We start from the raw sequence: 18,614 nt of genomic DNA, 5'->3' as shown, positions 1-18,614 counted from the left end.
TCATTGCTGAATTTGTTCAATACCTTCTCCAGCTACTTAAAGGCTTTCTTTGCCTCAGTATAAAATTTTCTAACCTTCTGAACTGGCTGAGTGACTTCTATTTAATTTAAAGCTGATACATGGCATGGCTCAAGGCTCTGTCCTAGCCTAATTGTGGCTGAAACAAATGTAACACCTCCAAGTTATTTGTAGCAGTTGTCCCCATTCTTACAGAGATAGCACAGATCTGTCAGTTTGAAGAAACAGAAAAAAGATTCTTCTTGGTTTGTGTTAGCAACATCTTCAGCCAGACAAAGGAACTGGGAGGGCTAAGGGAGAAAAGACTGGGAAGCAACCAATACTGAAAGCTGGCAAAGACCTGAAGTGAAGCATTTCAGACAACCTCAATGCAATCAAATTCAGAACAGCAGCATTTAAAAACATTCTGCTATCCTAGTATCCTTTAGCCCCTCATATATGTTATTTGCAGTTGTCCCAAAAGACTGTCTGAAATAGAAGAACCTTCCTTAAATTAAAGCTGCCTCAGAACAAAACTACTTTCTAGTGCTCCTACTGTCCTTGGCTTTGAAGAAGCTTTTTTGTTGTTGTGATAGATGTAACACCTATGTTACAGCTTTTGCTTTTCTTATTAACTAAATCAGTAACACATTCTTCTTAAACCTCCATAAATAAATAGGATTGGTTTTGCCCTTTTAAGGGATTCCATTCCCTTCCTTTCTCTAGGGAATGAAGCCAGAGGATGTCAGGGTGGCAGCAGTTGGAGCCTCAGCCACACAGAAGGAACAGAACCCAGAAAAAATGAGACCATGGCACAAGCAGCTCGAGTTCAAATGTACCAGTGACTGAAAGACACCTCCGAATAACCCACTTTGTCCACTTTGCTGTCTTGGACATCCATTGCTTCCCCTTTTCATCAATCCTCAGCGTCACCAGGATTGCTCATCTTTGATGAGCACCCCAAGTCCTTGCTGATTGCCACAGGTCCTGCTGTGTGCCCAAGCAAAGGCTGGGGGAGGTGGGAGCCACTAAAGCCCAGGACAAATGAGGAAGACCAGACCAGGTTCTGTGAGTAGAAATACAGATATTAAAGAGAAAGGGAAAAAACCCTGACTGCCTTCTTATACTTAAATCAGGTTTGTTTTTTTAACAACTTGTGTTGTTGGATCCTGGATCCTTGCACCAACTGAGGCTGTCTCATCTTTCACCAGGCAATCCCAAATTTAAGAACAAGAATGTCACTACTGCTAATGGAACTGCCTAGTGCACTGACTTGCAGTAGCCGCAAATGCCAGCGCACAGGGTAAACCTCAAATCCAGCAGCACAGCTCAGAACAAGACAAATTCACTATAAGACAACTGAGTTTTATTTACATGTTCTTATATTTACTTTCCTTCACCATTTAATTGCATGATATGTTCTTGATATGTTACCTGCCCCCTGTTTCAGTACAACTTTTTCAGCTATCGTGCTCTGACAGTTTTCAGGTCTCCATCAGGAAAACCATCCACCAAGTACCAGAACTGAGGCCCCTGAGCTCACCCCCATGCTGGCAGTGCACAGAGTGAATTCACAGACTGCTGCTCCTTTAACACTGCCAAAAATGAAGCTCCTCCAGCTACTCCTTCCTCTCTGGATACAGCAAGGAGAGCTTATGCTGCAGGAATCTGTGACAAGAACACAGGCAATTTCAATATCACAGTCTGTAAATATTAACACTAAAACTGAGTTCACTCCAGAGGCTTACAGTAGACACGTTTTCTGCCAAAGACTACTCTTGGATCAGGAAGTTTGCCCAGAGAAAGGCCAAGTATCATGCTCTTATGTCAGGTGTTGGCCTAGGAATCCATTTTGAAAATCTGAGAGATTTGTAATCTCAACTTTTTATTAGGTTATCGCTTATAACTCTCATTTGAGCTATTCATTTTGATAGTTATTCAATTTCCCACTTTCGTTTTTTTGTCACTTTGATAGGTTAACTTTTCTTGAAACTTCAGAAATTAGAGAGTTCTTACTCCTGAGATGAATTTAATTCCCCTCACCCTTACTAGAGATTTCTCATTTGCTTAGGTCATAAAATTCCTATTAGAAAACTATGTTTCTGGAATAGGGCTGTAGCCCTTCTTCAACTGAATTTAGACAGTATTCTTTTACTAAACAGGAAAGAAACATATTTTATTATCTAACTTTAAAATGCTTGTTTGTTGGGGTTGTTCGTTGCTTGATTGTTTTGATTGGGGTTTTTTTTTTTAATAATTGGCAAGAACCAAAAACTGAATACAGCAGAATACTGCAGATGAGAAATCTCAGTCCCCTGCAGGATCTAGTAGAAACTATGATTAAAATATTATTATCCATTTTAAAGATTAATTCAGTATGTTCTTCTCTTCCACTGCAGAAAGCTGGGTCACACTCATCATGAGCCTTAATAGACTTTTCAGCAGTTGTCAAAGCTACTGCATCTGAAACATCATTTTTAGCCAGAGGCATCCAGCTATTCCTAGATGTTATTTAAATCCACATGACTGGAGGGCTTTCTGTGAGACTGTCTAAAGTAATTTGTTTTGTAACTGTCCTCCCTTCCCAACATATACCCTCACAATTTCTAACGTACAAGAACAGAGTGTTATTCCCAAGCATGTGCACATTTATAGTTAATTCTATTACTCTGAAGATTTTTAATGTCACAGTATTAGCTCAGCTAGTGTGCTATTTCCAGAAATCTCTGAACCATTCTTAGTTCTAATGAAATCCAGATTATTAAGAACCATCTAACAAAAAGATTCTATTCTTTTTCTGGTTTATAGTATTACATGACCATGCTTTTACATCGCTTTATTTCACAAGATTCGGAGGGCAATATTTGTGCCAAATACACCGAGGATTAAAAAAAAAACAAAAAAAACCAAACCCAAACTGAGCAAGAGTAGGATTTTTCCTACTTTTAATCTGCTTTTCATTTAAGCAAATGTTACAATGTTAAGATCTTTCTATGGTTTTCTCTTACTGCTCAAGACAATTTTCAACAGATTATTTTTCTTCAAAGCACTTTTGTGGTCTGAGTGTTCTTTAATTCATTTGTAAGTACTTTATAACCAGCTTCATCAAGACCTTTGAGAGACTAATCTTCAATCACGCTTAATTACTCACAAGCATAACATCTTCAAATATATAGTTACACAAACTAGCTTAATCTTTTGTTGAAATATTTAATCTATTCTACATCATTTAAAGATAAAACCAAAGGATTCTGAATCTAAGAGTCAATTGCTCATTTTCTTCTGTTAACCTTATATTTGTTGGCTGCTAGTCAAAATTTACTAGTTTCAAGAAGGAATTAAAAAGTATATTCCACCCAAATGAATAATAAGAAATAATTTTCAAGGAAAATTTCTAACATCAATATGTGATCACTTTCAGATCACAAATTACAAACCAAAGGCAACGTTTCATTTTGGAAGTGGCTAGTAATACAACAGAACTCAGACTTTGTTTAGAATCACTAAAATAACATGCATTATTAAACAAATACTAAAAGCCAGTCCCTCATGCCTCCTAATGCACCTCAGGTAATGGCTCTGGATTACCTTTGTGACTTATTCTAATTGGATTAAAGGCAATTTGCTATTTAATTCAAATCCTAACTCAATCTATTTTTGTGAAACACAATTTCTTCCAAGTCAAAACTTTTTGCACAGCACAAGTCATAGAATGAAGTACTCATGACATTATTCCCCAAAATTATTTCAATTATCCATACAGAAGTAATAATTACTTCTTGTAAAACCTGGTCTATCAGATTTTAAGACTTCTAATAAATCCAATAACTAATCAAATGCTAAACAGCTTTAAAAACCAATAGGTACAGATGATATGGTTACATTGAGACATGCTACAAAATTTAAGTTACCTAACACATCAGACTAACATATAGCATAATTCTCAAAGCTAACTCAACTCTTCAGTGCTTCAGATGTTTCTACTGAATTTCTAATTTTCATGTAAATATTTTCTCACAAGTATTATGAAAGCACTACCTATTAAGGTTGCTCCTTTCTAAGTGGAAGTGACTCAAGACACTGATTTTTGTACTGATGAAACAATAATGGAGAAACATGCTTTTTCATATATTTATGCACACAGTTTTGTGTGAAACAGTTTTTTAAATGGTCACAGCTTTTTATGTAGTATTGAACAAATGGCAGGGAAGACATACATAATATCCATATGACAAATACCCAGTTTTTTGAAGTGATTATGAGAATTAAATAGTATTAGAAACATCCTCAGACTACCAAGTGTCCCCAGACCTGTCACTTCCCTACAAATTTCTATTTTCACTACAAAATTAATAAATACCAGAACAGAATTCTGGAGAAACTGTGCCATCCTCAAAAATACCACAAAACTGTTGAAACTTTTGTTTTATACACTTGTTTGTATAACCACTTTGGAGGGTTATAAAAATAGACAACAGTTTCTCAACAAGATTTCTCCTTTTTCCTATGTAGGTTTTCTTTATGACACCAAAATCACAGATGCCATTCTGCAGCCCTGCATAAAACCTTTGCTCAATTCAGCAGACACTAGATCTCCTTTGACATCTAAATAAGATATATACATTCATTTTTCATGTTCTTGAGTACATTTTTTTCCTCTTCACAATCAGAAATTCCACAAAAATGCAATAAAAAACAAAGAGCAATATGTGAGTCCTCTGGTGGTTAATACCTCACATTAAAGGCCTGACAGAACAGATATTCAGGAAGATGGGAAAGCCCCAAGTTGTTGAAGTTTCTTTTTTAGGTCACTCACCTTAGGTAACTCCCACTCTGACCTGGAACCATCAGCACTGTAGTAGTATGGTCTACCTTGTTCATCTGCGTGTTTTATCCACTGCAGAGAGAAATGTGATGATAGAAAATGTAATCAGAGTGACAGTCACAACAGAAAATCTCTGAGACCTGAGATTTAAAGTTAATTTTTAATTAAGTGCCATCCCCTTCAGCCGTGTCTAATGCACAACCTCCATTAACTAACTATGGTTAGATTGCAGTAAGAGCAACAGTTTTCAGCATCCTGATGTTTTTCTTCTGTAATTCCTCAGAAAAAAGTCCAGCAATATCACACAAGAGACTCTGATAAATAGATTTTTTTTAAGATGCCATATCTCATTCTTATCAACATTATGTTGTCTGTTTAGGGAGGCACAATTTTTCCATCAGATCTGCATCAGGATCTTATATATAAAATTACAAAAAAGCAGCTCAACTAGCAACTGCTGATAATATGAGAGGTTTATGCACTCATTGAACAACTTTTTTAAAACATCAATGGAAACATGAGATGCAGTCCCTAGAGAAATCATGAAGACGACAATATAATTTCTGTAACCTCCCACAATCAAAGAAGTAAACCCACGACAACTGAGACTGGTCATGCAGAAAGAAAAGAATTGTAATGAGCAAAACTCAACAAGGTGATTGCAGAAAAACACAGAAACACTCACAGCAAGGCTCTTGGCTCAAGCAGGTTTCACAAGATTGCCTTTCTATAATTGTGGTTAGAAAGGCTGGTTTTTATCAATCCCAATGGAATTAAAAAAGAAGGCTGTATATTTGCTAATACATACAACTGTGCTTTACAGATGTTTGTCAGAAAATGATTAAAGAGAATAAAATTCTAAAATGGACAAAAAAATACAACTATTTTGAAAATTATTGCAAATAAGACTTGCCTAATTCTGCTCAAGAACAGGTGGTGCTATAATACAACAAAGTACTGTTTCAGTGAACTTCAGAAGTTTAAAAAACTAAAAATGCAACTTCAGTGAACAACTAGAAAATGGACTGCTTTACAAATATAAACAAATATTGTGTTTTATCTTAAGTGGGAGAAATTTTTATGGCGTGCCCAGTAAGTTGTCAGTAGCAATTAGATAGCAAAAATAGGGCATAAATCTGCTGATATGGCTGTAGTTTAAGAAGTTTGTCTACATCTGAAAGCAGTAGTGAAAAATATCTAATAAAGGAAATTATGAAAGCGGTAAAGCAACATTGCATTCAGTTTGAAAACATCTATGTAGACAAAAGCAGCTCTTGACAGTAAGAAAAACTTTTTGGTATGAAGTTCAATCCTGAAGTATAACCAAAAGAAAGGGGGAGAGCAGGAACTAAAAAATAATACATGGTATGTTCATTCAATATAATCTGACACACAACTGGAAATAAAACTTCTTCTAAATAACAAAAACATACATAAGAAAAAAAGTTCACTTGCTAAAGCTTCATGCATATTAAAAAAAAAAAAGGAGCTACTGGTGAGGTATGCTCTTCACTTTTGGAAATGTAGGTTTCATTTCTAGAAGTGAATTAGTGGAAAAGATTTAGAACACATGATGAGAAGAAGGAAAAAGTACCTTTTCATTAGTATAGTCATTGGTATATAAGGTTTGACCATGTTCATCCAACTCTTCTGACCAACCCTTTGGAGGAGAACCATACTGACTATCTGACTGGCTGTAACAAGAACTGTGGTCGTTTTCTTCTGATGAAAGATGCTACAAGTAGTCAGAAACATACAAGGCAGTTTTGAGAATGAAAGCGCTTTAAAATCTGAAAGATCAAAGATTATTTGACTAGAAAGAGAATAGTAATGAAAACAGGGAGTTCACATTTTTATATCTTATGAGAGAATGAGATGCATTTTTACAGTGCAGACAATTCCAAGTATTTTCAGAACTAGCTTTTACTGATAATTTCCACAATATCAGATTTCACTACTCAAATTTAACTCCAGGGGTTTTGTCTATCCAAATTTTATTCCTACAAATTTACATTACTGATGAAGAGAGTTAGCTTTAGTAATCTACATTGCCTTAAAAAAAACCTGGGAGCCCTGCTACCTCAGCTTTCTACCACCATCCCTAATTTCATACCTAAATCCTTCTCCTTTTCTCAAATACATCTGGAAACATAGGAATGATTAAGGGCAACTTGAAACTCCAGTTTCACCTTCTTAGATGGCAGCATTTTACAGTATTTGTCCACTGCATCTTAAAATACTATGAATTTCCACTCTCCTCCTTCGAACTGAACATGACAAAGAGCATTGCAAAAGCAAGGCTTTCCACAAGGCACAGCTAGCTGAGGTGAAAAATTGTTTCCTGAAGGTAGAAGTCAATTATTATCCTAGGAACAAGTTTGATGTGTAATGCAGAGAAAAGATTTTACACACACATCAAACTATTTCTGTACCCCCATAAACCTTGTTCATCCCCTTGCTCACACACTGTAGTCTTATTTTAAGCATCCACTCCACGCATCCAAAAGAAAAATCTCCCTCCTTTCATCTCCAACAACATCTCTGTGCTGTGGTCTCCTGAGGAATTCTATGCAGATTTCCTTTCACAATGTCTTGGATCCTCAGCTAGCAGGAGGCAAAACATTAAAGACACCCTGCTACTCAGAAACTACAGAAATAAAATACTATGGTTCAATAACACTGGCATAAGGGTTTTGAGAAAAACTGCAAGGTAGGAGAGAGACACAATTTCAAATTTAAATAGGAAAAAACCTCTCCAAAAAAAATAAAGTCTTACAAAAAATATTAAATTATCAGAAACTCCCCAGTTTTTAAAATTCAGAGGGTTTAAAGGCTATATGTTTAGTGACATATCCAAATGATTTCTGTGTAGGTTTTTGGTGTTACTTTTCTGAGTACCTTAGCACCTGTGTGACACACACTCCTTTAACTGACATGACCCAGTTTACCAAGCACAGGAAAACCCACAGGAAAATTTCAGACCATTAATTAAGGAACATGAGAAAATGCACATGTCCTCTACAGCTTACAGAATGTGAGCATGTAAACTATGGATTAACCAATGCTACCTCTCTTGCACATGGGGCAATGTGAAATTCTCACCTGCCAATTCCTAACCACTGTGGGGAGGGGACGAGAGCAGAGGGAGCAAGGTGGGGGGAGTTCTTCAGTCCCATTTTTACACTTGCAGAATTAAGACTGAAGAGTTGCCAGGGGTGCTATTGGCCTCATTTGAACTACTGTTTCACAGGATAACTATATTGTATACATGTACTTAAGTTTACATGGTTTTAATAGTTAAATATTAATTGCATTGACATATGGTAAATCAATGTAGAAGACTTTGGACATTTTTATTATTACTATCTATAGAGATTATGACCTAATAATATAATGCATTGCTATTTGCCTCTTCCAAGCAACTCCTGATACTGAAGAAACACCCTACGCAGGTAAAACTAAACAGAGGACCTAAAAATGAAAATTCTCCTAGAAGAGCCTCTGTTTTATAAGAGGAATGTTAATGTGTCTATCTGCATGGCATCCATATAATAATAGTTTAGGTGCTGCACAGTTTAACTCATATCCTGTACATTTGCAGACCTAAACTTCAACAGAATTCCTGAGTTATTACAAATTCTACCGAGCCAAGGCACTCCTTGTCCCTCAGCTGTCAGGAACAGCTGCTAAAGCTGCATCAACAGGGTTTAGAGAACACTGACTAAACCTCGTTCCTCAGCTTTCAATTTCACTTTCAACACTTTTTCAGCCTTAACTGCCTATATGTTTTTTTCATATTGTTCGTGTTTTATCTCAAGTCTCATCCACAGTTACACTATCCCACACTTAAATAAACCCATCTTAAGCAGACAGGTGCCTTATAAGAACTTTGTTGTGACATTAAAGAGAATTGCAGAAAAGGTCCTCCATAGCATTGCTTCTATTGTCGTTCTTGGCTTTCTTCTGCTTCTATAGAAAGTTCTGGGGGGCAGAAACCAGTTCATCACCATGCATTTACTGGGAACAGCTACCTGTGTCCCTCCTATCACTTCACCTTTCTAGCTTTTAACATTGCTACTACTTGTGCAAGTGAAAATAATCAGGAAGAATACTAATTAAGGAAGCTACCATCCCTTTATTACCATTTGTTAATATTAAAACAAAAACCATGGAATGAAATCACATTCTGGACATGATTTAAATCTCATTTTGAAATTCAGTTAAAACCCATTGCTTTTCTACAGCTGTTGGGTAATTTGTGGATGTCTCCTTCACATTATGATCTCCTATCCAGGTATTAAGGGTTTGTCTTCTCTGATATTGTGACATCTCATTCCTTTTACAGTTCAACTCAATTAAATCACTTCACTTGACAAATTCCACCTAGTTACTGTTAAACACTTCTTCCTCAGATACATCAACAAATCACTAATACATTTAATCTGTAGTTCCAAAATCTTATACACCTTCTTACAGCCCCTATCCATAGGACTTCAGTGCTTCCCCATATCCCATCCATGTAACATATAACATCCATTTAACTCTCATGACCTACTACGTTTTCTTTGTGCCATGTCTGTGACCAGCTACTTTACCAAATAAGATACAATTCTGCCCCTTGTTAATCATCCAATAAAATTTGATTTCCTAATCACAGAGTTCAAAGACCAACTCTAAACTATGTCACGTTTCATATATTACTCATATATTATAATAGCTGATCTCTCTGCTCTCATTTTTACATCATCTTCCATTTTGCTATCTAATACAACACAAGCTCCTCTGAGGACAAATTAGTAGAAACTAGCTTTTAATCCTTCTGCATGTACTCTTTTATTATTAAAAGAGTATAACTCAGGCTAGCATAAAAGCCAACTTACAATTATTAAGATATATTAGCTCTAACTTTCCCTAATCCGACAAAATTTGAGACGTCCTACATTTTCCTGTAGCTCAGGCTTGGATCTCAATCTTTGCTTTATATGGATTAAATACCCAGAGGTTCCAAAAAGGAACATGAACAGTGGAGTGTGAAGCATGTTCCCAAATGCAGAACAGAAAAGAAACAAAAGGAAAGAGGGGTGGGGGGAAAGGCAGATTCAAAATCAAAACATGACGGCTGGGAAGTGGGCTGACATGACCATGCAATGTGTATCTCTCCCTAGACCCATGTTTTGATAACACAACCAAGACAAAAATTACCTAAGGAGCTTATGCTACTGGAAATAGAGACTTAGTGTCTAGTTGAAAATCAAAACATGTATCTCCACTGGTCTCACAAAGACTGAAAACTTGATAGACATAAGCACCTGATGGCCAACTTGTGATACCTGAAGCACCACAAATAAACAGAAGAAATGAGATGAAAGAAGGTATGGGCAATTTTTAAAAAGTAAATTAAAAATCAAGCATTCCAAAGATGCAACCATGTGGTGAAGTGATGGTACAGATGTATGAGCAAGAGTCAGAGGGATTGCTTGCAGATGGGGAGGAAGAAAGAACTCTTGCAATCCTTCCATGAAAAGAAGAACTACAACAATGAGAAAACATCCAGGAGATGGAACTACAACAATGAGAAAACTATTACCACCAGCACAAGGAGAACCACTACTCAAAAAAGCAATCAGCTCACCCAGACTAAAACCAGTCTTATCCAGCAGAAGGACAGTCAGGGGTAAATTAAGAGACCATCACCAGAGACACCAAAGGGACAGGCATAAACATTACTTCTGTTTGCCTGTTGCTGCCATTCACCTGAGGCAAGAAAATTTGGCTATTTAAATGCTTGTGGATGTCACAGCTGCTGCGAAGGCCAGTGCCAAAGGAAATGAAAGGTTTACATTTCCCTTTCTCACCTGTTCCTCTTACTACCTTTCCAGAGGTAGCCTTCTGTGACAGGCTTCCAGCAATCAAAATTTTGAGCAGTTCACAATTCAATTTTAATTTTATAGCTTAGACATATATATATATAGGATAAATAGAGACACTATATATAGTTGTCACAAGAGAAAATCCACCAAAAAAAGTGTATATATATTTGAAAAGGGAATATAGAAGTGAAATATGCAGAAGATTTTTTGATAAATATTTGCTTTCTCTTTCCATCAGGAAGCTGGTTAACCTCAGTACTGTTTGGACACAAGAACACTATTTTAAGCATATCTAAATAGTAATATCCATCTCCCAACTATTTCTTTGCTTTATCTGAACCACTGCAGTTCAGATTAACACACTTCACGATCAGACTTTCCCTAGCAACTGGCTGCACAGAATAAATTGGCACCTCAAATATTAGTCCAAATCATCTTTTAACATAAATAACTTCACAGTAAGCTTCAACTATCTCAAGCAAGGTCAGCAGCAAAGCTTTACCAAAAGGCTCTGCAAAAACAGAACTTTTACATAATGAAAAAACTCCATTGATATACTTAAATATGTTCATGGTCTGAATGGAATCTAGTCAAAAGTAGCAGTATCTGTTATGGGGTTGTTTTTACAGGCATTTTTTTACAAGTTGCTACTCTTCCACACAGTTACACACACATTCCTGTACACAAAAGCAACTCAAGAGTGAAACTGTTGACCACTTCATAGCAAGACACATAACCAAAAAGACAAAGGAAGACAGTCCTTGATGCCTCAAAACCAAGAGATACCAAATCCCACAGCAAAAGACCATTCAAATGCATTACAATCTCATTGCTTTTGATCTCAGAAGGAACTACCTCATGATCTGCATGGCTCTGGGAATCCCCTTTATTAATGCTTGCATCTCGGGCCCACCGCGGAGGCTTCCATGTTCGCTCCTGTGATCCTCTGTTGTAGTAATAACAGCGTCCTGTCGTATCTTTATGGGTTTCCCATTCCCCATTTATTTGGATTGGAGCACTTGTAGGTAGAGGTGGAAGTGCAGACTGAGATATTTTCAGTTCTTGTAAGTTAGCATAAACAGGTGAATCAGGCCTCCCTTGGCTTGGTGGAGTAGTTGGCTATTGAGAGAAGAAATGCACTGTTAACGAGCAAATGAATTTTTGAATGCTCCCTTACAAATCAGAATGCAGTAGTAAAACAAACCAACAAACTCCTTCTTTTGTTGTTAAATACAAAAGCACAAAGGACAGCCATAAAATGCTGGGGTATAAGAACATTAGATTCTTAATTCTAAGGTAGATATCACAAGCTATATTATTTAATACTGAACCAATTTTTCAGCATTCCTCCTGATGACAGCTGATAATTATGTCTTACAGTGGATATGAAATACACTGGAATCATCATCAAAAAATTATATGCTTGTCATGCCTTGCTGAAAAACTTCAGCTTTACAGTTCAATTATTGCTCAGAAACTGTAAGTAATGTGATCTTGTTGAAGACAATACATAGCATTTCTGAGATGCCACACGTTAGGCAAAGATTGTTCCCCAACCTTTCCACCTCACTGTTGATACAGCGATGGTGAATGTAAAGCAGCACTTTTGCATTCTCAGCAAGGTCTAAACAGGCAGCTCAATCAGAAAGATGAGCGCAATGTTGCGATAAGTAATTGACTAAGAAATTCTGAGAAACACCTGGACAGTTTGCCTGTATGCCTTTTCAAACATGCTTATTTGAAAATATTTTAGGCAACATCACCAAGTATTTCAATTACCCCTTTCTTCTTGAAGAAACTAAGTGGATATTCTTATCTACCTTATTTTGTTCACATACACGCACAAAAGTAGAACAACAAATACTCATAAGAAAACAAAACACTAATGACAATTGCTTATTAATAAATAGTTTGCTAATGTGACAGACAGCAGAAATTATGGTTTGAAGACCAAAGAACTTAATGAAACCACAAGTATTTCCAAATGAGCCCCTAAAGTGTTTAGAAGAGAAATAAAGCCTCAGATGTTCAATTTTTAAAGCCTAATACAAATACACCATGCAGAGTTAAGAGCATGTGTTTTCACAAGAACTGTGATTATGAGATTGTGAAAGCAGCTAGTTATTAAACCAAATTAAAGAGTTTCCTAGTAATGCACCGCCATTTTTGTATTTTGAGGCATAATATTAGGTATTCTAAAGGAAAAACTATACAATTTATACCATCCCCTTGGTTTTAATTGAGCAGCTTTGCTGTAGGCAAGTCCTTGTGCCTCCTGCTGCTGCTACATTACATAAAAGACCTTTTATAATGTACTTTTAAACATTAAAATCATAAGATGCTAATCTAGGCCACATCTAATCATAAATTATCAGGGTTTGCTCAGGCAAGACAGCGTATCATACCACACAATCAGATATAAACTGATTGCACCATAGGTAGAACCAAATATGGGCAATATCCACAACCAAAGGGGGAAACAGCTAGAGAGGAACTTAATGAGATTATAACGGGCATGGACTTGTTGTGCATGCCTTTAAAAGAGACAACACAGCTTGCCAGATATAGCAAGTACAGTACATCTCAGGCAAACCACAAGTGAAATGCTGAAAACAAAAAAATTGCAGCAGTGGCAAAATCTGAAAGCCAAAACCAATCAGTATCCTCCTATACCTGATTCAAAGGAAAAAATCTGTTACAAAACTCGATAAACAGTAAAAGGTTATTTTTCTACTATCCAAGTCACACATGTTGACTTTTTTTTTGTTTTGTTTTATTTGGTTTGGGTTTTTTTGTGACGAGGGTAGAACAGCTACCTTTGGTAGAGTTGATCTTGAGAGCCTTAAGAGTATAAACGACACTACTGTGAATGAAGACCACCCTAATGTCTTCAGGGATGATGAATCAATTCCCTGGGATGTTGGGGCAGCAATCTTGATGCCTCCTCATTCCAGAGCATAATTTCTGCCTCGGTGTCCAAGAGCCTTCAGAGCTGCACGTCCCATGTAAACCACCGGGTTTGTCATTGAAATGACACCACAGAACGCACAAACCTCCAGCTCCTTCCTCTCTTTCAAGGAAGTGGCAAAAGTGGCGCCACCAAGCACCCTGGCTGCTGCCAAGGGGGGCTGGTGGCTTCCACAACCCTCGCCTCCTCCTGAAATTCCTCTTCCACACAAAGCAATAAGGCAGCTCCTCTGTCTGGCCCACATTTAACAGCCACTATTTTGTTTTAATTAAGACAGCTAAGTGCCATCACTAAAGGAACAGTTGTGTGTATTAATAAAAATGTTTTCCAAATAGCCTGAAACACAGAATGCTTGGTATATTTTTGCATAGGAGTATTTTTTCAAGCAACAGGAATATGGCTCAGAGGCTTCACATGGAGGTTTTCAACCACTCCAGCATTATAACCAGCACAACTCCAGATGAAACTGCAGGACATGGATGTGCTCAGCCAATACTAGGAGCTCACAGCCCAAGTACTGCCACCTAACTCAGGCAGCACACAAGGTAAGTTTAAAACATAATAATATGAAAGTGTAAATGAGGGATTTTCTTCTGAATACTTAGTGCTTCCAAACTCAAGATAGCAATTTCTGGTTTTCAAGGAGAAGACAGAACTTTTCTCCTCAGCAACAAACAAGACAACTAGCTGTCCTGCCCAGCCAACCCTCCAGCTACTTTCATTCCCTGCTGTTTTCTCTTCTGACAGATTTTTCAGAGAGAACAGCAAGATTTTTGAAAGACATCTGGAAATTACTGTTTTCAGTGAAGCATTAAGAAAAAGCAAAGTCACCAATCTGACTGTAACATGCAGCTTAGCTCATAAGTACGTCTTTGAGGGATATGACTCTGTTATCAGGATCTATTTTTAATAACCTTGCAGCACACAAGGAAACTTCCTCATACCCTGAGCCACATGATGAGGTATGTTGTTTTGTCTAGGATTTTGTTCAGTTCAACAGCACTCAACCTTAACAAGGCTAATTTTGTCAATATCTTATTTTTTGATAAATAAAGCAGCTTTTATTTATCAAAAGCAGCTTTTATTTAATTTTCTTGAAATTAACATCAGTGTATGTTCTATGCCAGCGTTGGCAGGAAAGTCAATCCCCCCCAGGCTGGGGAGTCCCACACAAGCAGGTCACAGCGCATGGCCCTGTAGTGCTCCAGGTACTGCACCACCTCCTCCTTTCCTTCCAAATGATCATTTTGTGGGTTCACAACTGAGTTTTGCAAAAAACTTGAGTAATTTTAAGCCAAAAAGTAGATTAATTTAACTTCCACTAATCAAAATCATTACTTACTGACAATATATTAATATGATTAGACAAAGCATCACCTAGACCAAAACAGCTCCTGATCACTTCCATGGGTGTATGCCCAAAACCATACACAGTTAAGGGACATTCAAATATATGCTAAACACTAAGCAGGACTTCCAGTGAGAACTTCCCTCCCTGAGGCTTTTTTTTTTTGCACTATCAAACTCTGACTGCTCATAAACATGGAATTAAACCTTCCCAAAGAGACTCCTTGTCTTCTCACTATCAGAATTGCAAGAACACGTCCTTCAACGTGCCCATGCATGCACGCACTAAACGCCTTCTACTCCAAACATTTCAACATTCATTTGCTATTTGATATGGATTTCAGACTTCTTCATGTTGCTTTCTCCTGCTAAGAACAGTGAAGGATTCTTGCTGGAAAAGTGATGTAGGAAAATTAGCAAGCAGAAATACTTCTATGACACTACAACATGAATTAAAATTGTACAGTCCATTAAGCACACTGGCAACTTCAAGAACATAAGGGCCTCTCCCAGAGCCCAGTAATGCTCTGTAGAATACTGTAAAAATCTGCCACCTTTAACCTCAGTCTCTCCAAAATGTCTGCTCACACTAGATTGTTGTAATTGATAAGGAAGAGAGTTTCATGCAAGCAGGACCAAGTTTCCTTTCCAAGGATCAACACACAACATTCTTCAAACAGAGACTGCACACACAGAACTTTCAGAACACAGTTTTTATACTGGCACAGTAGGAAGCAGATATGGGCCTTTAAAAAAAAAACAACCTGTTAATCATTCATGAATGAACAGTCAACATTTTTAACAAAGGCCACAGATATGCTATCAGGCCTCTGGAAACCTGAACTCAGTGCAGTGGAAAGCAAACGTAAACATTTCAGTAATGAAAGTACCTTGTGAAGTGGCAGAGTATGCCAGCAACAAAAAGCCAGAAAACAAAGTTCGCTTGCAACTGGTAATTACCTTTTTTCCTTTTATAGAACTTAAATTCAAGACAAAAACTTGTAGAACATAACAACTGCTCAAAGAATGACTGCAATGCTAGCCTGCAAAACATGACCTACCACACATTAAATTGCTTTCACTATGGTGCCTCTGTTAGCAATGAACATGAATGTAAAAGCTTTCATTTCAGTAGCAGCATTCAGACTGCTGTAAGTAGCTGCTAAAAATTAAGAACCTTAAAAAAAACAGGCATATCTCAATACTCCTGATGAAGTTACAAACAACAGATTATCCTTACCCATGCAAAAAAAGGAGTATTATATTGAAGGAAAGTAAGGGAATACAGTCTCTGCAGCAGCAAGCTGAAGAAAGGAAAACAGGCAAACCCCAAAGCATCCTGAGACTGGGAATGAAGCATCCCAGTTCCCTCAACAACTGAACTTCTTGCCAAGGAATTCCCACTGTCCTTTTAGGAAGGCCTGGGACTTCAATACCAGCTTTATTCAAACAGGAACAATACAAAAGAAATCTCAAAAACTCTACAGTTTCATGTTCATAAAGTGACAGCTTCAACTGGAATAATTAGCTCATCTTTTCCTTCCTGTTTCTGATTTTGGTTTATATTTTTACAAACATGATCCAGACTCTGTCTTCTTTCTAACAGATACAGGCATATTTACAATTTATATCCAAAAACACACAGAGGAGATTTTTCAGTGAGTCCTCTACTACCTCAGAGGTGAACAGAGTAAGATAATTTAACAAGCCAAATTAAAATGGGAACTGAAACAACTTTTTACACTCTAGCCTTCTCAAACATAGGCTGAATAATTCACACTGTTAAGTCTAAGGAACATATAAAACAATGAGAGTAAATATTATAAGCCTGTTAACAGCTGATTATAAATTTCAGACAAGCTATACTAGTGCAAATATTATTTAAGTGCATTGAAGTTCTTGTGTTTAGTTGATCTGCCATTATAAATTGGTAAGGAAAAAATGACACTGCAAAGCAATACAGAAATAAAATCAACTCTCAAATATATCTGCCTAATAAAGGCCATTCAACAGTTAAAAGTGTCCCATTTAAAAATTAAGCAGATAGATTCAAAATAATTTTTAATGACTAGTCATAACTTCCTATTAGACTGGAAACAGTTAAATTAAGCATGATTCACCTCTGCTAATTTTATCTTTCAGGAAATTCTGTATTTTACTTACACTGAACTACAGGCTGATATTACTTCTTTCTATTATTGGAGATAGTTGCATACAATTAATTTTATTATACATACTTCTATTAATATTTTGCTTAATAAAATCAGATTATGAAACAGTCTTAGGACACTGGGGTTGCCTGAATATGCTTGTGTTATTTCAGCCATGTAAATTCCCTTCTGTTTCAGCTCTCTCATAAAACAAAAAAAAATTCTATAGTTGATGAAAATATACATCTTTATCTAGTGCTACTGTAATCTACCAATATCTAGGCATAGCAAAAAGCCCCTCAAACTAAATACATTTCCTTCCCTTTGTAGCCCAAAAGAGGTAACTTAAATTATTTCCATACTCATCAAGATAATGATACATTTAATTGTATTGCAAAATCCTGCAGTACAGAAAGCGAAAGGTGGCTCCTCCTGCCACACTGCCAAGCACTCAGGAACAGGAATGGAAACTGGCTGCAGCAGCAGGACACAGCCTGGGACAGGAGGGAGCACTTGGCTGGCTCTTGGAGTACCACAGACCACTCCCAGATCATCCATCACAAGTGACTTATCAAAGAAAATTGATGGAAAACCATTTTTTCCCCTGTATACACTGCAAACTTCCCATTCACGTCCCTGCAGTTGCTCAGTGCATGAGCAAACTATGACATATGCACGTAGGAAGTTTACAGCAATAAAAGAAAGTATACTGAAGGACAGCAACAGTGATGTCAAATATTTTAAAAAACGGAAATAAGATCTTACAATGGGATCCTTTGTCAAACATGCACAAAGATGACAGTGTTTACCGTACTTGTACTTTGCCACTTGCACAATCTAGCTTCTCCCTTCCATAAAAAAGCTTTTGTCCAAGGATATAGACAAAGCTGCTTTTCCTATAGCAGAAAATTTCAATACCATATGAAACACTTTACGTCATACATGCTTACACAGCAAGCTTACCCCAGTTAGGAAAGACGAGCCAAATTTGACAATGTTCAAAAGTCAGAGAGTAAATTTCCTTCACTCCTTTTCCCCCTGTTCATCAGATTAAATGCTGATAACTTTATTATGTGTGTTGAAAGTACCTGTAACCTAATTCAGAAATTTAGCCCACATCTTGAACAACCTCAATATACCATACAGAAGGAGGTTTACACATTTATTTTTCCACTTTTAGGGAAGTTAAGTTTCAAGTTCTTTCTGCATTTTAGCTCAATTGCTGTCAGTTCTTGAGCTCTGTGAAGCCCAGAGTACATCTGAATGCAGATTTGTGAACAATAAAGTAGTTGGGAATCATTTGTGATCTCTCTCAAGGATACAAACTAAAATAGTACACTAAGAAAGCACAAGAAAAGCCTAGCTTGCTTTCTCCAGTGGAAAATTATCCTGTAATAGGCCAATAGGTACTGTTTTCAGATGGCAAGTATCACAAGAACACAACAAGCACTTCAGTT

General features: G+C 37.0%; 1 protein-coding gene across 7 annotated transcripts in view; it reads right to left on the bottom strand.

The window, feature by feature from the left end:
* Window positions 1-18,614, bottom strand: part of ARHGAP12 (Rho GTPase activating protein 12) — a 74,064-nt gene that overhangs the window by 30,148 nt on the left and 25,302 nt on the right. For 4 of the 7 annotated variants that reach the window (XM_064704003.1, XM_064703999.1, XM_064704002.1 and 1 more), the window contains exons 3-5: window positions 11,548-11,811; window positions 6,417-6,557; window positions 4,814-4,894 (exon numbers count right to left, since the gene is read on the bottom strand). In XM_064704003.1, the coding sequence (XP_064560073.1) occupies window positions 4,814-4,894; window positions 6,417-6,557; window positions 11,548-11,811 (486 nt within the window). The remainder of the gene's footprint in view (window positions 1-4,813; window positions 4,895-6,416; window positions 6,558-11,547; window positions 11,812-18,614) is intronic. The other 3 variants (XM_064704004.1, XM_064704005.1, XM_064704006.1) reach the window with 2 other exon arrangements.

This window comes from Zonotrichia leucophrys, chromosome 2 (genome assembly GCF_028769735.1).
Source record: "Zonotrichia leucophrys gambelii isolate GWCS_2022_RI chromosome 2, RI_Zleu_2.0, whole genome shotgun sequence".
NCBI classification, from domain to species: Eukaryota; Metazoa; Chordata; class Aves; order Passeriformes; family Passerellidae; genus Zonotrichia; species Zonotrichia leucophrys.
Note: the sequence above shows the minus strand (reverse complement) of the source record. Positions and strands in the feature narration are given on the sequence as shown.